General features: G+C 37.0%; 1 protein-coding gene across 1 annotated transcript in view; it reads left to right on the forward strand.

Annotated features, from left to right (window-relative positions):
- SUGCT (succinyl-CoA:glutarate-CoA transferase) overlaps nt 1–25,439 on the forward strand; it is a gene marked incomplete at both ends in the record, with an annotated part of 986,025 nt that overhangs the window by 26,618 nt on the left and 933,968 nt on the right. Inside the window, 5 exons of the mRNA XM_080701949.1 lie at nt 4,042–4,093; nt 5,320–5,393; nt 7,760–7,845; nt 9,035–9,085; nt 14,272–14,392. Of these exons, the coding sequence (XP_080558075.1) occupies nt 4,042–4,093; nt 5,320–5,393; nt 7,760–7,845; nt 9,035–9,085; nt 14,272–14,392 (384 nt within the window). The remainder of the gene's footprint in view (nt 1–4,041; nt 4,094–5,319; nt 5,394–7,759; nt 7,846–9,034; nt 9,086–14,271; nt 14,393–25,439) is intronic.

The following is a 25,439-nucleotide window of genomic DNA, read 5'->3' on the forward strand; positions in this document are numbered from 1 at the left end:
ACTTCAAACATTTCCTGTTGCTGTGACTGTAATTTCTTATTGTAAAATAATAAACTGGCTTATTTCAAAAACTGAATATAGTTGGGCATGGTGGGCATGTGCCTGTAATCCCATTACTTGGGAAGTGGAGACAATAGGATCAAAGGCTCAAGGACAGTCTCAGCATCTTAGTGAGACAATGTTTCCAAATAAGAAATTAAGAAAATAGGACTGGTGGTGTAGCTTAGAGGTAGAATGCCCTTGGGTTCAGTCCCTAGCACCCTCATCCCAGAAAAGAAGAATAAAACAAAATGAATGTCTAGTATGTGGAGTTCTGGTGTTCCTTATTAATGTGATTGTGGACCCCCTACCTAAGAATCATTATACCCTTTGTGATCCATCTCAATGGATCACTATAATGGTGTATGTGAAAAATGAGCAAATACTTGGTCTCTTTGTGATAGTTACATTGAGAATTTTTTTTAAAAATGTGTTGAATTGAGTAACTCTCAATCATTGCTGATGGGAACAAAAAATAGTACAGTCACTTTGGAAGACAATTTGGCAGTTTCTTACAAAACTAAACATACTCTTAACATACGGTCCAGCAATTACACTCCTTGGTATTTACCCAAATGAATTGAAAACTTATGTCTACACAAAAATATGCACACAATGTTTATAGCAGCTTTATTCATAATTGCCCAAACTTGGAAGCAACCAAGATGTTCTTCAGTAGGTGAATGGATAAACCGTGGAACATACAATGGGATTGTAATAGTGTGAAGTGGAGCAGCAGGTTCTTGTTCTTAGTACTTTAGAAAAGAATACCCAGAACTATGCTGCAAGCTTAAGCAAATTTTATTATTACAAAGTTAAAAAGAAGAGACAGAAATTAAAGCACTACATCAGAGAAATGTAGTAGAGTGTCTTGAGAATAAGACACTGAGGTTTTGAATATAGGATAGTTTTTTCCTGACCAGTAGTCTTCCTGACCCAACACAGGTGTCGATCTGCCCATTGACTTCGGGGCAAGCCTTTTGATATGACTATGAGGTTTCACTATCTTTGATATGATTATGAAGATTCACTCTCTTACATCCTGCATAACCAAAAGCTTTCTTCCTGCAAATGTGGGCTTGCCCTGGTCTCTGGTGCAAGACTAAAATGTATTACTTGATTATCAAACTTGGGGATCTCATAGTATCTTCCCTCTTTGAAGAAGGTCTGTACCATCCTCCCAAGTTTTGGGGGAGTTTTAGCTGATCAGCTAGAAGTTATTTACTATGTAAACTTTGTCTTTAAAATACGAAGACCCTGGGCTACAACGCTTGTGTTCTTACTAATCACTTTTGGTGCAGGGTAACAGCTGCTCCCCCTCCCTGCCTGAGTGCCTGAGGAGCACCAAAGCTATTTCCAATATATTTTGAAATTAGTACCAAAGCCATTTCTCAATACCATATAGGAATATTATTTAGCACTTAAGGGAAATGAGCTATGGAGGCATGAAAAGAACCATGAAAATTTAAGTATATATTACTATGAAAAAGAAGCCAGTCTAAAAAGGCCTTGTACTCTATGATTCCAACTATACGGTAAAGGCAAAGCTGGAGATAGCATTAGATCAGGGGTTGCCAGGAGTTAGTATGTGAGGGAGGGTGAGTAGATGGAGTACAGAGAATTTTTATTTTGGTACTGGGGATGGAACCCAGAGGCATTCTACCTCTGAACTATACCCCTAGCCCTATTTTTTATTCTTTATTTTGAAACAGGGTCTCACTGAGTTGCAAAGGGCCTCACTAAGTAGCTGAGGCTGTCCTTGAACCAAGATCCTCCTGTCTCAGCCTTCCAAATGCTGGGATTATAAGCATGAACCACCATGCCCGGCCCAGCCCTATTTTTTTTATTCTTTTTTGAAATAGGGTCTCACTAATATTTTTTATTCTTTATTTTGAAACAGGGTCTCACTGATTTGCAAAGGTCCTTACTTAGTAACTGAGGCTATAAGTGAACTCTTTCAGCCTCAGTTACTTTTGTTACATTTGTTACTTTTTTTTTTTTTGCAGTACTAGGGGATGGAACCCCAGTACTGCATTCTACCTCTGAGTTATACCCCTGGTCCCATTTTTTAGTGTGTTTTATTTTTTGAAACATGGTCTCACTGAGTTGCAAAGGGCCTCGCTAAGTAGATGAGGCTGTCTGTGAACTGCCATCTGGGCTTCGCCTCCTGAATTCTGGGATTACAACTGTGTGCCACCACACCCGGTAGTACAGAGATTTGTATGGCAGCAGAATTATGCATACCTGGGGACAGAGAACTTAAGGGAAATCTCTGTACCTTCTGTTGCATTTTGCTGTCACCATAAAAAGTTTATTTTTTTCTTTCCCTCCCTTGGTTTTGGGGATTGAACCAAGGACCTTACGTAAGGTAGGCAAGTGCTCTACCTAAAATAGTTCTGCAAAATAAAGTATAATTAATAACATTGTAGTGATAGTTATTCATTTTCCTCATAAGGGCTTAAATGTAAGTTTAGCTTGATATCAATTATTATGATCTAAACTATGTAAGCCATTTAGCCAAAGGTTTTTTTTGTCATTAATGTTACTATTGTGTTCAGATAATTATTATTGTTTTTATTGGTATTATTTTTGTGGTACTGGTGATTGAACCCAGGGGAATTCGACCTATGGGTTTGACCCTTCAAACCTATTTTATTTTTTGTTTTGAATCAGGGTCTTGCCAATTTGCTGAAGCTGGCCATCAACCTGAAATCCTCCTGTCTCAATCTCTCAAGTGCTGGGATTACAGGCATGCACCACCATACCTGGCCATGAATTATTAATAATTAGAAAGCTGTCTAATTATTTTAACGGATAGTTGGAGATAAAAGAATTCAAATATGGCTATAAAGTTTCTAATACACTTAATTTTTTATTTTTTTGTAGTACTGAAGGGTGGAACCCAGGGGCTTTTCTACCTCCTGGTTATACTCCCAGACCTATTTTATACTTTATTTGGAAACAGGGTCTCACTAAGTTGCTGAGAGCTCACTAAGTAGCCGAGGCTGGCTTCGAACCTGTGCGATCCTCCTGTCTCAGCACTGGGATTACAAGTGTGTGCTACCATGCCCGGCTCTAATACACTTTAAGAATTCAGCCAGGTGTGGTGGAGCACGCTTGTAATCCCCGCGCTTGGGAGGCAGAGACAGGAGGATCGCGCAGGTTCGAAGCCAGCCACTCACACTGGCTTAGGAGACCCTGTTTCCAAATAAAAATGTAAAAATAGGTCTGGGAGTGTAGCCCGGATGGGGGGGGGATTCATTATTTCTTCCTGTTTTGAGAACAAATATGCAGAGATCTTTGTTGTTACTTAAAGTATTCCACTTTTTTTTTTTTTTTTTTTTTTCCTGGAAGCCCTTCTACCTCCAGGCTACACACCCAGACCTATTTTATATTTTTGAAACAGGGTCTTTTAAGCCAGCACGGCTGGCTTCGAACCAGTGGGATCCTCCTGTCTCTGCCTCCCGAGCGCGGGGATTACATGCGTGTGCCACCACGCCTGGCTAAGTATTCCACATTTTAGATGTCACTCTTACACTTTTCATTTTACATTAGAAAAAGTATATTCAGTGTGGCTGTGGACCCTATTATTTGGAATAACCTGTTATTAGGAGATTTAATTTTTATAGATTTGACATTTAGTAGGATCAGGGCAAGGTATCTGTGATACATATAAAGCAGATTCTTTGTTAAGATAATTATTTTTAAAGTAATAGAGGCTGGGCATGGTGGTGCACGCATTGGGAGACTGAGACTAGAGAATCACAGTTTACAGACAGCCTCAGCTACTTAGCGAGGCCCTTCAGAACAACTCAAAATAAGAAGACTTAAAAAATAGGGCTTGGGGGTATAGCTCGGAGGTAGAGTGCCATCCCCAGTACCGAAAAAAAAAAAAAAAAAAAGAGAAACAGAAATTACTTAAAACAGAATATGAAGAATTATGCATTCTTTACCCTGAAAATATTAATGAGTACTCTTCAAATGTTTTCTGTTTTTTGCCAGATATTGACAATGTGAAACCATTGGAAGGTATAAAAATTCTGGATCTAACTAGGTTTGTATTGGTTTATCTACATTTTGGTTATTTTTTTCTCCCAAGAAGTTCTAGTTTTTTATTTTTATTTTTTATTATAAGAAAATACTCACATGCTTATGTTTAAATTTTAGAGAAGTAAAAAAAAAAAAAGAAAATTTCCTGGAATCTTATTATTCTAAAAGACAATTAGTATGATATTTATGCATTTTTCTAATATACATATTTATATATAAATTTTAAAAACAAAAATTAGAACCATATCAGAATTATTATCTTACTCACATTTGAAACATTATATTTTGAGTGTCTTCCTGTGTCATTCAAAATTAAACAAAAACATAAGATGGTATTGTAATATATAGATGTCACATAATTACTTATTTCACTTTTCTAAATTAGGCTCCATGTTCATAGCAGCACAATCCACAATAGCCAAATTATGGAACCAACCTAGGTATCCATCAATAGATGAATGGATTACAAAATTATGGGATATTCACAAAATGGAATTATACTCAGCAATAAAGAAGAACAAAATAATGTCATTTGCAGGAAAATGGATGGATCTGGAGAACATTATATTAAGTGAGATTAGCCAGTAACAAAAAGTGGAAGGTCATATGTGTTCTCTTATATGTGGAAGCTGGAGAGTAATCTGGATATAAGAGGAACTTTTAGTAAATGGAGGAGAAACCCCAGCGGAGTGAGGGGGGTGATCCAGGGGAGAGTGGTGGTTGGGGGAAAAAGAACAAAGGAGGCACTGCCACTGATGCTGGGGAGAGAGTGGGTGGGGGAGAGGGCTCACCAAATCTGTGTGCATGTTTGTCACTGTCACTCTGAACTAAATTATGATGTGAGACCACAATGCACCAGTAAAAGTTTATAAAAAATAACAGTGGCCTGGAACTGCATATGCTTGAATAAAAGAAAGGTCTTAACTGATTATCATTTATTTCTTTTAAAAGAGCTACTTTAACTATAAAAAATAAGTAAATAAATTAGGCTTCCTTGTATATAATCTTTGCCTCAGTTTCAGTTTCTTCCTCAGTATAGAAATCTAGAAATAAAGTTACTGAATCAATGGGCATATACTTTTTTTTAAAGCTTTAGATACATTTGGGTGAATTACACTTTTAATAACTTTGATTCTTAAAGTGTATGAGCTTATCTGTGCTGATGGACTATAGAGAAAATAATAAAAAATGTTCAAAATGGTCATTTATTTGTCACTGTTGACATTGTAGAGTGCTGGCAGGACCTTTTGCTACTATGAATTTAGGAGATCTTGGAGCAGAAGTCATAAAAGTGGAAAGACCAGGTAAAGCTACTACTTCTTTTTTAAAAATAGTATCAGGCTAATATTTTCAGCAATTATTTAAATATCCAGGTTTAGATATCCTATAAATGGGATGAGGAGATAATTGAAATGAAATGATTATTTTCTTTTCTTCATTTCTTGTTTTTCTCTGAACCTAATGAACCCCTTTTCATTTTTTATATGTTCTGAGGACTATGGGCAAGCTAGTTCCTTCTCACACACCTGAAAGCTTCTATTATGGCATATAATCATAATGATAATAATAACACTAGAGTGCCAGGAAAAATTTTAAACCCTTTGCCAATTTAGTTTAATATTTACAATAACCCTGCTGGGCATGATGGCGCGCACTTGTAATCCCAGCATTCGGGAGGCTGAGACCGGAGGATCGTGGTTCTTGGATGGCCTCAGCTACTTAGTGAGGCTCTCTGCAACTCAGTGAGACCCAGTTTCAAAATAAAAGAATACAGCCGGGCGTGGTGGCGCACGCTTGTAATCCCCGCGCTTGGGAGGCGGAGACAGGAGGATCGCGCAGGTTCGAAGCCAGCCGCGCTGGCGTAAGAGACCCTGTTTCAAAAATATAAAATAGGTCTGGGAGTGTAGCCCGGAGGTAGAAGGGCTTCCAGGAACCCCAGTACCACCAAAAAAAAAAAAAAAAAAAAAAAAAAAAAAAAGAATACAAAAAATAGGGCAGGGGGTGTAGCTCAGAGACTGAATGCCCCTGGGTTCCACCCTCAGACCCACACTCTAGAGAAACATTCCTCATTTTTTTTATGTCATATGTATTATCCAATAAACAGCTTATATTTGGAGTTTTCAAAAATTATTATTATTTGTTTTTCAAGGTCTGATCCTTATGTGCTTGGAACAGAGTTCTCAAATCATTGAGAATGGTCCAGCACAAAATTGTGTTTGTTTATCCACAAGAATCACAAGAGTCTATATAAAAAATAACAAATTTATCTATTTATTATTATTTTTGGTACTAGGGATTGAACCCAGGGGCCTTCTAGCTCTGAGCTGTACCTAACCAGTCTTGTTGTATTTTTTATTTTTAAACAAGGTCTCACTAAGTTACTGAGAGCCTCAGTAGATGGCTGAGGCTTTCCTTGGACCTGCAGTCCCCTTGTTTCAGCCTCCCAAGTACTGGAATTAAATCTTGCCTAGCTAAAAAAAAAAATCTAATTTATAATTCTATCAATTTACTAATTTACCATAACTGAAAAAGCCTGTAAAGTAGAATACTGTATCTGGAACATTTAATTTTGTGCAAACAAAATCTTGAGGTAAAACAGCAGAAGATTGTCTGATAAGCCTGGGGAATATTATATATCATTATATTTTATCTTATTCTATTCATTTGAGCCTGTGATTATCAGTCTCAAGTGAGAGTGGTGATTCCTGCTTTCCAAAGACAATGCTCAGTCTATCCAGCTAATGATGTTTTTTGCTTTTGCTCACTGCTGGATACATGCTGAACATCTTTTTTTTTTTTTTAACCCATTTCCATAAGCTTCTAATTTCCACATGATGGTCGATTTCAACACCATAGCATTTCCTGATTTCAGTCATTGGTTTTCTTAAATTTTTTTTGTTACTGGATAGAATATCCTATCTAATTTCTCTTACTATTTTAGTGATCACCTAGCTATTATTATTTTAGTTGATTATTAGTTGATCACCTAGCTATTTTATAAATCATTCCTTATTTATTTGGCCCTATTTCCCCTTTGTGCTTTTTGGGTTTCACTATGGGGAAACCTTTCTTTGTCTAGGCATTTATCATAACCCATCATTATACTTAGTTTTTGAGTGATTTTTGCTTTTATTGTTTTTTAAAAATATTTTTTATTGGTGAATTGTAGTCATACATCTTAATGGGGTACAAAATGGTAGAGGCATATATGCACACATCGGTCATTTAGCCCTTCCCCACTTTCTCCCCTTCCCTTCCCTCCTTCTCATGTTTGGCTTAGGGATTGACCCTGTTTCAAAATAAAGAATAAAAAATAGGGCAGGGGGTGTAGCTCGGAGGTGAAATGTCCCTGGGTTCCATCCCCAGACCTGCAAAAAAAAAAAAGATTATGACTATTTTTTTATCCATTTCAATGAGTAGTTTACTAGCTAATATATTGATCATACCATTTCAATTATTAGAGCTAAAACTTTAACTCAAGTTTATAAATTCTCTCTTTTTTAGGGGGCTAGTGATAAATGTACTAATTATAATTGCCTGATTAGTATCTTATACCAGTTTTTACTTGGAAAAGTATGTATAGAAAATTTCTTATCAAATATGCTTACATATAAAAATCTTTTGCAATGTTTCAGAACTAGAGATTAATAGCTCATGTTGTTGTTTTCAGGTGCTGGTGATGATACAAGAGCATGGGGGCCACCTTTTGTGGGCACAGAAAGTACATATTTTCTCAGTGTTAACAGAAATAAAAAAGTAAGGATTTAATTCATTTTCCCCTTTGTGTTATTCTTGTGTAATAATAAGTTTTTTGATATCATGCTTATTTTTTCAAATAAGGTGAAATTTTATTCATTTACTAATTATTAAATAGAAACAATTTTTTTTGTGTGTGGTACTGGGGGTGAGAACTCAGGGGCTTTTCAACCTCTGGTCTATACTCCCAGACCTATTTTTTTTTTTTTTTTTTTACGTTTGAGATGGAACCCAGGGGCATTTGACCTCCGAGCTACACCCCCTGCCCTATTTTTTATTCTTTATTTTGAAACAGGGTCTCACTAAGTTGCAGAGGGCCACACTAAGTAGCTGAGGCTGTCTGCGAACTGCAATCCTCCAGTCTCAAGCCTCCTGAATGCTGAGATTACAAGCGTGTGCCACCATGTCCAGCTTCCCAGACCTATTTTATACTTTATTGGAAACAGGGTCTAACTAAGTTGCGGAGAGCCTTACTAAGTAGCTGTGGCTGGCTTCAAACCTGTGCAATCCTCCTGTCTCAGCCTCCCAAGCGCTGGGATTACAAGTGTGCACCACTACGCTTGGCTGTAGAAACAGAATTTTTAAAAACTAATCTTTCTCCTCTACCTAGCAACTTAAGACATTTTATGGAAATATATAATGGAAAAAATTTTATGAAAGAGCAAAATTATTTGACACTTTATATTTGTTATTATTTTAGAGAATACTAATTGCTTAGCAATCAGTATTGCTATAGAAAACAATTTACTGTAATTCTTTATATTATCTTAATATATCCTAATTGCAAATAAAATTGGTAAAGATGATTTAAATATTTGTTAATGAGAAAAATAAATTTGTTTTAAGAGAAGAATTTATAGCTGGGTTTGATGGTGTATACTTGTAATCTCAGGACTTGGGAGGCTGAGCTAGGAGAATTGCAGGTTCAAAGTAGCCTTGGCAACTTAGAGAGACCTTGTTTTCAAATACTAAATAAAATTGGGCTGGTGGTATAAATTGGAGGTAGAATGCCTCTCTCTCTCTCTCTTTCTCTCTCTCTCTCTCTCTCTCTCTCTCTCTCTCTCTCTCTCACACACACACACACACACACACACACACAGATCTATGATATGAATGGCTTTCTTATTGAAATGTCAGTAATAAGAAAAACATTTTAACCATATTTTAATGTATATATTTTTATTTTTAGAGTATAGCTGTTAATATCAAGGATCCAAAAGGGATGAAAATCATCAAAGAGGTACAGTATATTTTATGGAAGGCATTTTACCATCTAGAGGATAAGAGATTTGAATATCAGTATACAAGCGTTTTAAAACTTTCTGAACTTTTAAAACAAACTGTACTTTTGCTACAAATGCCATTTAAGAATTTAGGTTGCTTATTTTTTTTTTTTTTCGGGTCTGGGACTGGAACCCAGAGGCATTTGACCTCCAAGCTACAACCCCTGCCCATTTTTTTATTCTTTATTTTGAAACAGGGTTTCACTGAGTTTGAGAGGGCCTCACTAAGTAGCTGAGGCTGTCCGTGAACCGCGATCCTCGGGTCTCAGCCTCCCTAATGCTGGGATTACAAGCGTGCGCCACCACGCCTGGCTTATTAGGTTGCTTTTTAAAAGTAAATCTATGTATTTTATAATTTCTTGATATTGTTTATAATCACCGTCCTAGCTACTATTGACTGAGTGCCTTTTTTTGTCATATACTAGGCTTGGTCACTATTTACATTATTTTTTTCTAAGGCTCAGAATTTGCCTTGTAAATAAAGCATTAAAATACTCCCCCAGCCAGGCGTGGTGGTGCACACTTGTAATCCCAGAATTCAGGAGGCTGAGACTGGAGGATCGTAGTTCGCGGACAACCTCAGCTACTTAGTGAGGCCCTCTGTAACTCAGTGAGACCCTGTTTCAAAATAAAGAATAAAAAATTGGGCAGGGGGTTTAGCTCGGAGGTCAAATGCCCCTGGGTTCCATCCCCAGACCCGCAAGGAAAAAAAAAATACTCCCCCACCTTGTGTGTGTGTGTTTGTGTGTCTGTGTGTGTGTATGTAATGGGGAATTGAACCCAGGAGTATTCTACTGCCAAGCTACACCCATAGCCCTTTTTATTTTTTGTTTTGAAACTGGGTCTTGAAGGTTGCTGAGTCTTGCTAAGTTGTTGAGGTTATCCTTGAACCTGTCTCAGCCTCCCAAGAAGTGGGATTAAAGGAGTGTGCCACCATTCCCAGCTAGAATCCCTATTTTTTATGGAAGGGAATTCAGTCTCATAGGGTCTAAGGCAATGCTCCAAAGATTACATAGCTAGTGTTGAATCAGATAAAATTAAATTTAATTTAACCTAAAGTTTTCTCAATGTATATTAAACTGCAAACTAATTTAGTATGTAAACCAGTGGGCAAATTAAGAGTACATTCTTGTAACAAACAGTGACATCTCAATCAATCACAGCAACTAATATTCAGCCAATAACAGGCTGCCAGGTGATCAGAACTTGTTAGTATAAGGCCAATGCTGAGCTGAGGTATAACCAATCAGGCAGTTTTTGGATGTCACTTTTTTTTTTGTCTATAAATACTTCCAGCTCACTTATTGGGTGGAAATCTTTCACAGTTCTGAGAGCTGCCGAGATAACAAATCATATTTCTCTCAAATAAACTCCATTTTAATTTATGTAGCTTTTATCTTTTAACATTTAAAACTTTTAACAGCTAGCCGGGCTTGGTGGCACACGCTTGTAATTGCCGCACTTGGGAGGTGGAGATAGGAGGATCGTGCAGGTTCAAACCAGCCTCGCTGGCTAAAGAGACCCTGTTTACAAATAAAAATATAAAAATAGGTGTCTGGAAGTGTAGCCCAGAGGTAGAAGGGCTTCCAGGAACCCCCAGAACTTTTAGGAGCTGACATTTGAACTCTTTGAACATTCGTCACTGGAGAGCCCAAGCTATTTCTAGCATTTATGCATATGGCCAGTTTGTCCAGACTTGATCTCAGCATCTTTCTTTGAGGGGCAGGATTGTAAATGGTTAAGGGTCCTGCCCTCAAGTGAGGTTTGAATCCTGTTTCCTCTACTTGCTATATATAGAACTTTAGGAAGGTTACTTACCTTCTCAGTGCTTCAGTGTCCTCATCAGTAAATGGAAGATACTTTTAGTCCTTCTTCCTAGAGCTGTTGTTAGAATTGAGTTAATATTTATAAAATGTCGCTGGGCATGGTGGTGCACGCTTGTAATCCCCGCGCTTGGGAGGTGGAGACAGGAGGATCTCGCAGGTTCGAAGCCAGCTACGCTGGCTTAAGAGACCCTGCTTCCAAAAATAAAAAATAGGTCTGGGAGTGTAGCCCGGAAGCTATGGAATAATCAGGATACTAGAGGGACTTTAGATAATGGAGGAGAAATGGCAGTGGAGCCTGGGAGGTGGTTTAGGGAAAGCTGGGTGGGTGGGGAAATCAATAAAGGAATCATTTCCATAGACATTATGTACATATGTGAGAACAACAATGTCCATCTCAGTACCTGTGTGGGGAGGGACCTGGGTAAGCTCACCAAGTGCTGTGTGCATATATATCACTATGAACTCTGTTGTGCTGTGAGACTACAAAGCACCAATAAAAGTATAAAATATCAGAATCAATGACTATCTTCTTGTTCTGTGGGCCTAATGTAGCAAATTTGGAATTTTTGAATCCAAAGCTTAAAAATTATCCTGAGATCGTACTGCCTTGCTTTTCCATATATTTTCTGCAACATCACTTAGGTTTTTCTTGTCTTTCTTTTTCCTTTAGTTGATACTCAGATTTGGTCTTTTTAGTTATTCTCCATAATTGTTGGCCAGATTTATTTTCCTATAGAAGGCACCCTGGTTACCTTGGACCCAGCTCTAATTGTCTTTATTCTTGCCCCCCCCTTTAAATATTCTCTTCAGTATTATTGTTGTATATAGGAGATTGTTCACTTTTCAATATTTTTCCTTTAGTTCCATGTTTCTTATTTAGTTTATTTTTTAGTGTTCACAGCCCAGATTCTTTGCTTCCATTTTAGAATATTATGTTATTTTCTCCTGTGTAGTCAAGGTTACAGATTCAAGTGAGTAAATACTTTAAATTTTCAGTAGAGCTTCTCAATGAGGCAGTGTTAGGTAGACTTTATCATACTGCTACTAAGACAGTGTACACATGACTATTTTAGATCTACATGTATAATTCTAACCTAAATAAATGAGTTGCTGATATTTTCTTTTTATTGTCTTTGGATCCTGCCAGTGTCTTCTATGAGATTGTAACAATTTAAATTTGTTTCATTAAGGACTTGAAATCTGATTGATGATAATAAAGTACATTTCAACTCATGTTAAATTTAAACAGATTATTTGGGGACATTATTTCAATTGCTTTAGTTAGTTGTGCCATTAAAAGTTGTGATTCTTACTACCTATAATGTAAAATTATTTTTTGCCTAGTCCTTTATGTTCCTTCTGGCAAGGATTTCTCTTTTGTCCTTAAGAGTAGCAAAAACAACTTCTTCATTCAGACCTTAGGGGCTATGATTGCTAATCTAATGAGTCTAGTTTACAGAAATGGTTCCAAAATATTATGCAAGGCAATTAGCTAGATACATTAGAGCTCCAGAAAGTATGACCCCTTTGTCAACTAGGCTAGCCCAAAACAACTTTGTTAAAAGCAAAAACTTGAGCTTGTGTTGTGGCACATATCTGTAATCCTAATACTCTGAAGGCTGAGACAGGAAGATCACATGTTTGAAACCAGCTCTGGCAATTTATCAAGATTCTCAGCTAACTTAGTGAGATCTTACTTCAAAATAAAAATATCAAGAGGGCTGGGGGTGTAGCTCAGAGGTAGAATGCCCCTGGTTTCAATCCCCAGTACCATACACACAAAGCAAAATCTGTTTAGAAAATCTATGTGGAGCCTGGTATTTTCATGGCAATATGATTCGATAACTTTCAAACATGATATTCTATATTTCCAATAATTGTTTATGGTAATTAGTTGGTAGTCATAGTATCTCTATTGTGGAAATATAGTCAGAAAAACATATACTATATGAACATATAAAAACCATGAGTTTTATTTTCTTCTAGTATTTTATTATGAAAATTAAAGACATATTGGAAAATTGAAAGGGTAGTAAATTTATTCCTATTTGCCTAGATAAAACAATTTTTTTTGCATTTTGATGTGTTAAAATGAATGCCCCTAGTTCAGTTTCCAGTAAAACACACAAATGTATATTTACAAATATGTGCATATTTTATCATATAGATTTGAGAAGAGAAATTATTCTTATATTTGTAAATATATGAGAAAATAACAATTTCTGCCACATACCTTTTTCCAGGGATATCTTAGCAGTAAGCAGCATAATACATATATATTGCATTCTTAGGTAATCATAAAAAACTACTAGATATCTTCATCAGTAGAAATCTATAGCTTCAAAATTCAATGTTTCCATATTTTCCTTAAACCATTGTTGAGCTAGATTATGTGATAATCTGAGTGCAGCTCTTTTTACTTTTTAAAAAATTTCCTCATTATACAATACCTTTTTATTGGTGTATTAATTTTCTGTTACTGTAAAAAATACACCAAATAATCAACTGACAGAAAGAAAAGGTTTATTTTGGAGTTGTAGGGTTTTCAGTTCCTGATAGGTTGACTCCATTGCTTTGGGTGAAGCAGTATGATAGCACATCATGATGCGAGTGCATGGCACAGAAAAACTTCACCAGATAGCTGATGATCAAGAGAAGAAAAAGGGGCTGGGGTCTCACTATCTTCTTTTTTTAAAACATTATTGGTGCATAGTAATTGTACATGATAGTGAGATTCATAATGATACATTCATGTATACATATAACATTGTTTTTTTGTGGTACTAGGAATGGAACTGAGGGGCTTTCTGCCTTCTGGCTATATTCCCAGACCTATTTTTATATTTTATTTGGAAACAAAGTCTCACTAAGTTGCTGAGAGCCTCACTACTTAGCTGAGGCTGGCTTTGAACCTGCATGATCCTCCTGTCTCAGCCTCTCAAGTACTGGGAATAAAAGCATGTGCCACCATGCCTGGCTCAGTTATCCTCTTTTTTAATTGTTGTAAACTATTACTTTATAGAACTGTAATTTAACAATTACTTATTCTTGGGCAAAAACATTTGAAGGAAGTAGAATCTATTTAATACTATATATTTTTAAAAATTTAATAGACATTGTTCTATTGATGATAATACTTCAAATAGTTGACTAAGGCTTTATTATTCATCTGAGTCTACTTTATATGTCTCATGGTTTTTCTGGACAAGTGGGAATCGATTATATTTATTGAAATTAAAATTCTATCATGTGGGAAAAGTTGTTGAAAGTTTGGAAGTCCCTTAAGAACTCACACTCATCTTTACCTCTTCTTTCAGCTTGCAGCTGTTTGTGATGTATTTGTGGAAAACTATGTCCCCGGAAAGCTGTCTGCAATGGGCCTGGGGTATGAGGATATAGAAAAGATCGCTCCTCACATCATCTATTGTTCCATCACAGGTATTTCAATTTCATATCCTCATCAGTGATTAGACAATTCAATTTCTGCATTTTCTTGCTTCTGTAAGCATATTCTCGCAGGTGTTGGTTTCCTTCCTTCCTCCCTCTTTCTTTCTTCCTTCTTTCTTTCTTTCTTTCTTTCTTTCTTTCTTTCTTTCTTTCTTTCTTTCCTTCTTTCTTTCTTTCATGGTAGTAGGGATGAAACCCAGGGGAATTCTACCTCTGAGCTACACTCCCAGCCCTATTTTTTTATTCTTTACTTTGAAACAGGGTCTCACTGAGTTGCAAAGGGCCTCACTAAGTAGCTGAGGTTGTCTGTGAATTGCTATCCTCTTGTCTCAGCCTCCCAAATGCTGGGATTACAAGCATGCGCCATCATGCCTGGTGGCGTTGGTTTTCTTGAACTGATTATTCTTTCCTTATTCCCAAGCCATTTAGGCTGCTAAGCATGAACTACTAAGGAGCATTAACTTAAATGAACATTTTCATAAATTTATTGGTTATGTGTTTTTTCTTTGCATCGTTTGTCCATAGTTTTGCCTATGTTCTGTATTGATGTCTTATAGATGTTTACAGAATGTTGTTATTAACTAATATAAGTAAATTATGAATAAAGTATTATTTGGCTCTCAGATGACATAGACAGTGAATATATCCCCTCAGTGTATATATATATATATATATATATATATATATATATATACATATACACACACACACACACACACATATATGTATACATGTATACATATATGTATATATATATATATATATATATAGTGTGTGTGTGTGTGTGTGTGTGTGTGTGTGTGTGTGTGTGTGGTACTAGGGTTCCTGCAAGCCCTTCTACCTCCAGGCTACACTCCCAGACCTATTTTATATTTTGAAACAGGGTCTCACACGATCCTCCTGTCTCCGCCTCCCAAGCACGGGGATTACAAGCGTGTGCCACCATGCCCAGCTCCCCTCAGTATATTTGAAAATACCTTGCTAAGTGAAGTAAAAAAGTGCTGTAAAGTCTTCTGATTTTTCAGTTTCTGCCACTGAACCCTGAACATTGTGTGTGTGTGTGTGTGTGTGTGTGTGTGTGTGTGAATCTTTAGATTATGAGAAAAAAGTCACAGTGTGACTTAGTTTTAAAAGTTATTTTAATAATTAGGCATACAATGAAGAAAAGAAGAGGCCTATAAAATAGAAAATAATAGAGTTTTGTCAGAAAAATTAATGATATTTTCAGGTTTTGTTCATTCATCTTTCTTTTTTTAAATTTTTTTTATTGGTGCACTGTATTCATACATCATAATGGGATAAAAATAATACTTTTGTAGACATACATGCACACATCACCCAGTTAGCCCCTACCCAATCCCCACCCCGTTCCCTCCCCTTCCCTCCTTCCCTTGCTTGGCTTAGTGGTTGACATCTAGTATTATGGCAATTTATCCAATATTAAAATTGATAATCATACATAACAGTTTCATTTGTCTGATACCAAGCTTTGGATGACTCAAAGATAACATTTTAATATTTTTTTTTTGCTTTCTTTCTTACCAGAGAATATTTCTTTTTCTTTTTTAAGGTGAAACTATCATATATTTATTTTTCACAAAAAATCTATCCTAATATGGAATATGGGGTCTAGATACCCAAAACGATCTCGAAAAAGAACAAAGCTAGAACATGTATATTTTCTGATTTCAAACCATATAAAGCTACAATAATTTAAACAGTGTAGTACTGTTCTAAAGGCAGATATATAAACCATTGGAGTTAAATAAAAGCCTAGAGATAAATTCTTCCATATATTGTCAAGTTATTTTTGACAAGGTTTCCACGAACATTTGGTGGTGGAAATAATTATCTTTTAACTTAATATTGTTGAAAAATAATAATTACATGAAAAAGAATAAAATTGGACCCTTACCTAACCCCATATACAAATATTAATTCAAAATAGATAAAAGACCTAAATATAAATCTTAAGACTATAAACTTTTAGGAGAAAATCTGGGTCATAAAACCTCACAACATTGAAATTGGCAGTGATTTCTTGGATATGATTTCAATGGCACATGCAACAGAAGAGTATACAAACTCCCTAAAAAAAAAAATATTGTATATCCAAAGACAATGTAAACAGAGTTAAAAGTTACTGATAGAATGGGATAAAATATTTCCAAATGCTATTTCTGAAGGTATATTAGTATTCCAACTAGACATCCTAAAAATTAGCAACAATAAAAGCAAACAATACAATTTAGAGATAGGTAAAAGACTAACATAAATAATGAATCTCCACAGATAACCAATCTTAGTTGACTGTTGGATGGAAAATCTTGTTTTTCTGGTTCTGGTGTGTGTTACCTATTTCTTTGTAGTTAATCTCTTTGAGTATTTTCTCTAGCGCTGGTTTTGAAGACATAAGTTCCTTCAGTTTCTGTTTGTCATGGAAGTTTCTTATTTCCCCATCTAATTTGATAGAAAGTTTTGCTGGGTAGGAAATTTTTGGCTGGAAGTTGTTTTCTTTCAGAGTTTGGAATATGTTACTCCTAGCCCTTCTGGCTCTCATGACTTGGTTTGGGAAGTCTGGAGTGATTCTAATTGGTTTGCCTCTGAATGTCACTTGGCTCTTTGTTTTTGTTGCCTTTAAGATTCTCTGCTTGGTTTCCACATTGGTCATTTTGACAATTATGTGGCGTGGAGATCCTCTTCTCCGATCCTGTCTAAAGGGGGTTCTATAAGTTTCCTGGACCTGTGTATTGACCTCTTGCTCTATGTTTGGAAAATTTTCTGCTATTATTTCTTTGAAGATATTACTTATCCCTTTGGTTTCACCTTCTTTCCTCCTCTATTCCAATTATTCTTAGGTTAGCTCTCTTAAAATGGGCCCATATTTCTTCAATATCAGATTCCTGCTGTCGGATATTTTTTCCTAGATTAGAAACTATGCGTTCATTTTTGGAATGATCATCTTTTAAGAGCGAGATTCTGTTCTCCATGTGGTCTAATCGGTTGTTTGTGCTTTGAATTGAGGCCTTTACTTCATTAATTGCATCCTTTATCTCTTTTTGACTCTCTTTGAATTCTTTTCGAAACACCTCTATTATTTCTACAGTTATTTTCCTGATTTGATCTTCTAGAAATCTCTGAATTTCTGTTTTATCAGGTTCTGATGTTGTGGGGTTGTGGGCATTCATTGCTCCATTGTTATTCCTCTTTCCCATGATTTCGGAAGTTTGTGCCTTCTCTGGGTTCTTCCCTTGGGTCACTATGACTTCACTTAAGGTGCTCTGGATCTTGAGTCTGTGGTATCTCAGTCCCCTCTACTCCTTTACTGGGTTGTATGGCAGAGTCTCAGACCCAGGGAGTCAATCGAGGCTGCTTTAGACCATGGGGGTGCCAGGTTGGGTGTTCTCCTATGGTGTGATATCTCTGCCACCGCCACTCCCCCACTGGGTCAAGTCCCTGGTAGTACAGTACTGGGATTTCTTTTTCAGGGCCCGCAATTTTTTTTTTTTTTTTTTTTTGTGGTACTGGGGTTCCTGGAAGCCCTTCTATCTCCAGGCTACACTCCCATACCTATTTTTACATTTTTATTTGGAAACAGGGATCTCCTAAACCAGCACGCGCAGCTGGCTTCTAACCTGCGTGATCCTCTTGTCTCTGCCTCTCAAGCGCGGGGATTACAAGCGTGTGCCACCACGCCCGGCTTGTGGCCCGCAATTTGACTCACTGTTGTTGAGTATGCAGATGTAGGTGTCGTGGACTCGGTGAATTCGCTGCTGCTGCCGCCGGTGGCAATATGGCAACGCTGCCACGCCCTCGGCCATGAGGCTAGTGTATTTCTTCTATGGTTTTGAACTCCGCTCTGAGTCCCTGCAAGGTGTGCTGAGCCCAGCCCCTGGGAGCTTAATATGCTCCCTGTGTTGAGAAATCTGCCGAATTTCTCCCGGCTGATCCGCAGTGGTTCACCTCTGCTCGCTCTCTGCCACTCCTCTCTGGAGCCTGGTTGGTTGTTGAGTGCATTGGTCTGGAGCCGTCTGGTGAGCTCGCCACTTCGTGGGCAGTAAGGCGCTGCTGTCGCATCCTCGGGCGTGAGGCCGGCGTATCTCCTCTGTGGCTCTGGGCTCCATTCTGAGTCCCCCTCCTCTCTGGGGCCTGGTGCTGCAAGAAAAGATGGCGCCCGCACCGTTCCACGCCACGGCTCCGGCTGCAGCACTGCGGTCTGGTTTCTTTCTGGTGCCTTGTTTTTTCAGCCCTCTTTTTCTCTGTCCCTTGTAATTACATTTTTTGTTTCTCTGCTGATGGTGTTTTCTGGCTATGAATGGCACTGATTTTGTGGTAATAGAGATTGGTTGTTAGCAGGGCTCGTAAGCCCCGTTTCCTCCATCGCCATCTTCCTGGAAGTCTCCATTCATCTTTCAAATATGTAGTGGAGGCCCATGCATTCTATGCTTCTGGCAGTAGGCATGAAGAAAACACACTTATGCTCTCTAGGAGATTTTTATTTTAGAACAATAATAAAAAAATATACAAAGGACCTGAGGCAAAAAAGTGTTGGTATGTTTGAGGTCCAGCATGCCCAGTGTGGTTGGAATAGAGTGAGCAAGGGAGATTGTAATAAGAAATCAAGGGGATGTTGATTAGTAAGAATGTAGAAGGCCTGTGTGTGACTTTAAAGAAATTTGGTTTTTAATCTAAGATAAAAAGCAAGTAGTGGGTTTTGAGCACAAGATTAATATGATTTGACACATTTTTAAAAGGACATCTCTGCCGGGCGTGGTGGCGCATGCTTGTAATCCCTGTGCTTGGGAAGCAGAGACAGGAGGATCACACTGGTTTGAAGCCAGCTGCGCTGGCTTAAGAGACCCTGTTTCCAAAAAAGTATATAAAATAGGTCTGGGAGTGTAGCCCAGAGGTAGAAGGGTTTCCAGGAATCCCAGTACCACCACCAAAAAAAAAAAAAAAAAAAAAAAGGACATAAAAGGACATCTCTAGCTACTGTGTTGAGAATGAACTGTAGAGGTGAAATAATATATCTGTTGAAAGATTATAGGCCAGAGATTGATGGTAGGTTGAATTAGAGTAGTAGTTGTGCATGCATTTAAGAGTGATAGGATTCTGAATATTTTCCAAGATAAAGTATAAATGATTTATGAAGGGGTTCAGGGGTCTTCGGGACCAATGAAGGGGGGTCGGCGCAGGAAAGACCCAAGGCCAGTCGTTGGAGATAAGCAAGCAAGCAAGCAAGCAAAAGCTTTATTAAGACAGCCCAGCTCCCTTTCATATCAGGCAGCTGGGAGGAGGGAGCTTCCGCTCACAGTGGAAGATCGCACAAAGTATGGGGCGTTTACTGATTGGGTGGTTTATACCCCAGTGAGTGTGTTATCAGGGGACTGGTTGTTGGGCATCCCATGGCCCCTTTGGCAAGCTATGAGGTAATCAGCACAATCCAGAAGAGAAGCCAGAGAGGCTCCATCTTTGGCATGACTGGGCTGCTTATCCTAACAGTTTACATGAGAATCAGAGAGCATGACATTAAGGATGATAAGATTTTGGCCCGAGTAATTAGAAGAATAGAATTATTATTTACTGAGATGAGCAACCCTAGAAAGAAGGTTTTGTGAGAAAAATGTCCAGTCATGTTTTGGATATGTCTTGGTTGAGAAGCCTATTAGATGTGCAAGTGGAAAAGTGGAGAAGGTGATTTGAACTAGGATTAAGCATTCAGAGGAGATGGAAAGGTCAATAGTTATGAGGAAATATGAATACTGGGTACAATTCTTCAAGAGAGGGTGCATATATATAGAAAAAGAAGGTCCATGGGGTAAAGCCCAGTGCACTCAAAAGACTAGGTGTTTAAATGATAACTAGAACATAGTGAAGGAGATTGAAAATAAATTGTCAATGGAATGGGAGGAGAATCTCCCAGTGCAGAAATTGCTTATGCATAGACAGTTTAATCTTAAAAGCATAGATAGTTTAAGCAGAAAGACATAAAGTATATATTTACCTGAATTACTTGCATTTTCCCAATTTTCTATGCCCTCTCTCACTCCAGAGCCATTGAGTATGATGTTTTCATTGTGTGGAGTACTGGTTTCCTGCCATACTTGTTTGCTTTCTCATTTTCCTGTAGATCTCAGTTTGGATGTCATTACTTCTCTTCACATCTTCTTGATCCCTGAAGATTGAGTTGGGTGTACTTGTCCATGTTTTGTGTTTTCCTCTTTATTTGCCTGTCTCTCCCACTCTCCCAGTTTCAACCATAGTGAAGAGCACATGGTAGAGCTCATCAGTCATTTGTAGAATTCGTGAGTAATCAGAACTTGAGAAAAGAGTTTTAAATAACTGCATTTTCTTTGCATTTCACTTTTCATAGCTAAGAGCAAGAGGTAAAGATTATGCTTACATTTTCTAAAGAATTTTCCAAAGGATAGACTGGAGTAAATCTTCCAAAGGATAGTTGACCTAATTTGTTATTTCTTTTGTAGTTTAACCATAGTTCTTTACAATGATAATTGCTTTAAGGTACCCAAAGAGCTTATACCATGAAGTAAATATTTAGTTATTGTCATAGGTTACTATATCTTAGGTTTTTTCCTTGGGGAGGGAGAAGAACTAGTAAATTTAAAGCAAAATCTTTACCCCTTATGTTTTAGTAAGTTTATCTTAAAATGGATATCTGAAAATCTTGTTTCACTGAAAAAATCCACAAAAACCATATTGATTGAGAATGTTTATTACTCATAAAATAATAAAATTATTTCTATTTCTATGCATTTGAATTGAGATATTATAATGTTTTGCTTTTAACAGTGTAATTGTCTTTGTGGTACCATTATATAAAAAAGTTATAAATGCAGAGTTTTCCTGATTATTATTTTAGACTGGATGAAGAGCTGTAGTGGTCATTAACTTCTATATTAAATCAAGTTGAGAGACAGGTTCTATACCTAGTAGATAATTGTCATTAGATATGACTCTTTAGATATGCTATTTAATACATCTGTAATTAGTTTCATTTTTGTGTTTATATATCAATATTTATATGTGTGACAGAGAGGGAGAAATTTTTCTTTAGAATATCAAAATCAAGTGAATATATTGAAGTCTAAAATAGTAATATAGCCAAAACCAAATAAACACAGCTCAAGGAAAGAACACTATAGGCATTTATGGTAGATGAACTTGGATGTAAAACTGCTAAACAAAATACTAGCAACATGCATTCAAAACCAAATCAAGAATATCATACACCATGACCAAGTAGGTTTATTTCAGGAATGCAAGGCTGGTTCAGCATATGAAAATCAATCCATATAATTCATCACATAAACAGAACCAAAGACAAAAATCATATTATCATTTCAATAGATTTTTAAAAAGTATTTAACAAAATCCAACATCCATTTATGCTAAAATGCTGCAAAGAATCAGAATAGAAAGAACATGCCTCAACATCATAAAGGAAATCTATAGTAGGCCCATAGCCTACATCATATTAAATGGGGGAAAACTGTGGGAATTCTCCCTAAAAACAGGAACAAGACAAGGATGTTCATTATCACCACTTCTTTTTAATATAGTACTTGAGACTCTAGCCAGAACAATAAAGCAAGAAAAATAAGTCAAAGGAGTTCAAATAGGAAAAGAACAACTTAAATGTTTACTATTTGCAGATAACGTGATACTATACTTAGAAGATTTAACAAACTCAACCAAAAGGCCTTTAGAATTGATCAATAAATTCAGCAAAATGTCTAGATATAAAATCAATCTTAAAAAACCAGAAGCTTCTCTGTATACCAACCATAAATCCACTGAAAAAGATATCTAGTTAACACTTCTATTCAGGATATCCCACAAAAAATAAAATACTTAGGAATAAACTTAACCAAGGAGGTAAAACACCTCTACAAAGAAAATTATAAAACACTGAAAAAAATATCAAAGACCTTAGAAGTTGGAAAGAGCTTCCATATTCATGGATAGGCAGAATAAATATCATCAAAATGGCCATACTTCCAAAGGTGATCTACAGATTCATGCAATACCCAATAAATTACCAAGATTATTATTCATATACATAGAAAAATCAGTCTTCAAATTCATTTGGAACAACAAAAAACCCCTGAATAACCACAGTAGTTCTCAGCAACAACAACCATGTAGGAGGAATCATAATACCTGACTTTAAACTATACTACAAAGCCATAGTAATAAAAACAGCATGATACTGGCACAAAAACAGATACATAGGGGAGCAGAATAGAAAACTCAGAAGCAAATCTGAACACTTACAGTCAATTGATTTTGACAGAGGCCAAAACCATACACTGGAACAAAGATGGCCTGCTCAACAAATGGTGTTGGCAAAACTGGTTAACTATATGCAGAAAACTAGAAATAAACCCCACTCTTTCACCATGCACAAGAGTCAATTCAAGATAGGTCAAAAACTTGGAAATTAGACCAGAGACCTTGAGGCTCCTTGAAGAGGACATAGGTCCAACACTGCAATACAGGCACAGATAAAAACTTTCTCAACAAGACCCCAAAGGCACAATAAACTAAAAGGTGGATCAATACGTGGGATTGCATTAAACTGAAGAGCTTCTGTACAGCAAAAGAAGCTATCAGGAATCTTAACCAAGAGCCAACAGAATGGGAGAAGATTTCTGCCACCTACTTCTCCAATAGAGGACTAATATCTAGAATATCTAGAGAACTCAAGAAATTCACCACTAAGAAAACAAATAACCCAATAAAAAAAATGAGCAAGTGATTCCAGATGTGGTGGCACATGCTTGTTATCCCTGCCCTTGTTGGGCAGAGACAGGAGGATTGCACAAATTCGAAGACAGCTTCGCTGGCTTAAGAGACCCTGTTTCCAAATAAAAATATGAAATAGTTCTGGGAGTGTAGCCTGGAGGTAGAAGGGTTTCCAGGAACCCCAGTACCACCAAAAAAAAAAAAAAAATGAGCATGTGAACTAAAGAGACACTTCACAAAAGAAGAAATTCAAATGGCTAATAAATGCATGAAAAAAATGCTAAATATTATTAGCAATCAGAGAGATGCAAATCAAAACTGCCCTGAGATTTCACCTAAATCCAACTAGAATGGCAATCATTCAAAACACAAACAACAACAAATGCTGGCAAGGATGTGGAGAATTGGGAACTCTAATACATTGTTGGTAGGATTGCAAATTAGTGCAACCTCTTTGGAAAACAGTATGGAGGAACCTCAGAAGAATGGGAATGAACTTACCATTTGATCCAGCAATATCACTTCTGTGTATCTACCCAAAAGAATGGAAAGCAAACTACCAAACTAATGCAAGCTGTATCTATATTCACAATAGTCAAACAATGGAACCAACCAAGATGTCCATCAACAGTTGAGTGGATTACAAAACTATGAGATATGTACACAATGGGATTTAACTCAGCCATAAAGAAAAACACAATTATGTCATTTACAGAGAAATGGATGGAACTGGAGAACATTATGCTCAGTGAGATTAGTCAGTCACAAAAAGTAAGAAGTTGGGTGTTCTCTTTAATATTCTGAATCTAGGGAGAAAATGGGTCTAGGAGGAACTCTAAATGAAGATGGAGATACTATAGATGAGCAAATAAGGTGACCTAACTGAGGGGAATAGGAGGGGGAAGAGAGAAATTCTCTAATGAAGATGATGTACATTCACAAACATATCAAAATCAATTACTAAGCCAAACATGAGAAGGAGGAGGGGGAGGGAATGGGGTGGGAATTGGGTCCTATACTCCATTAAAATGTATGACTACAATGCACCAATAAAAAATAAAAATAAGCCAGGTGTGGTGACACACTCTTGTAATCCCAGTGCTTGGGATTACAGAAGCCAGCCTCAGCTACTGAGTGAGGCTCTCAGTAACTTAGTGAGACCCTGTTTCCAAATAAAGTAAAAAATACGTCTGGGAGTATAGCCCTGAGGTAAAAAAAAAAAAAAAAAAAAGACCCTGGGTTCCACCCCCAGTACCATAAAAATGAATAAATAAAAATGTTAACATATATAAATTAAGATTTTCTCACTATCACCAAAATATTATATAATTAACAGATAAAAAATTTATATGGAAATAAATATTTATTTTCTTTCCCATGTCTGTGGTTTGGCTGGGATTCAGGTCATTTATACGGGTTAGGTTTGGTTCCAATTTGTGGGCTGGAGGTCTGGTATGCTCTTCATGTCTCTTGCATTTCTTTGATCAAATTTACCAAGTAGCTATCAAATTTACCAAGTGCATGTTCTCCTCAAAGTAAAAGGTAGCAGTGCAAGAGAATAAGCCTAATCCTGCAAGCACATTTAGGGCCTTTGCTTACATTACTTTTTTTTTTTTAACATTCAGTCACATGGCCAAGACCCAAAGCAGTGGTTGTTGAAATATTTTCTAGCATTTCAGTAGTCTTTAGAAAAATGAAAATTATTTTATTATTTGTGGCACTAGGGTTAGAACCTAGGGACATTCTACCTCTGAGCTACAACTCCAGCTTTTATCCTTTTATTTATTTAATTAATTTATTTTTGTGGTACTGGGAATGGAACCCAGGTGCCTTCTACCTCCGGGGTACACTTCCAGACCTATTTTATATTTTATTTTGGGAACAGGGTCTCTTAAGCCAGCTGAGGCTGGCTTCGAACCTTCACAATCCTCCTGTCTCAGCCTCCCAAGCATGGAGATTACAAACGTGCGCCACCATGCCCGGCTCTTATCCTTTTATTTTTAAACAAGGTTCACTAAGTTGCAGAGGGCCTACGTTGCTGAAGCTTGCCATGAACCTGAGATGCTCCTGTCTCAGTCTCCTAAATACTGGGATTACAAGAGTGCGAAACCACACCTGTCTCAGACAAATGCAAATTAAAACAAAAATAAGCTCAGTTTCAAAATGGTGACTGTGGGATGCAGCACATATCAGTAGCTGGAACAAATAAAATTGAACTACTGAAAAGGCAGTGTCTTGACAAAAAAATAAAGCATCGGTAGGTATTCATGAA

The sequence above is a fragment of the Muscardinus avellanarius genome, assembly GCF_963383645.1.
Source record: "Muscardinus avellanarius genome assembly, chromosome: 9".
Taxonomy (NCBI): Eukaryota; Metazoa; Chordata; class Mammalia; order Rodentia; family Gliridae; genus Muscardinus; species Muscardinus avellanarius.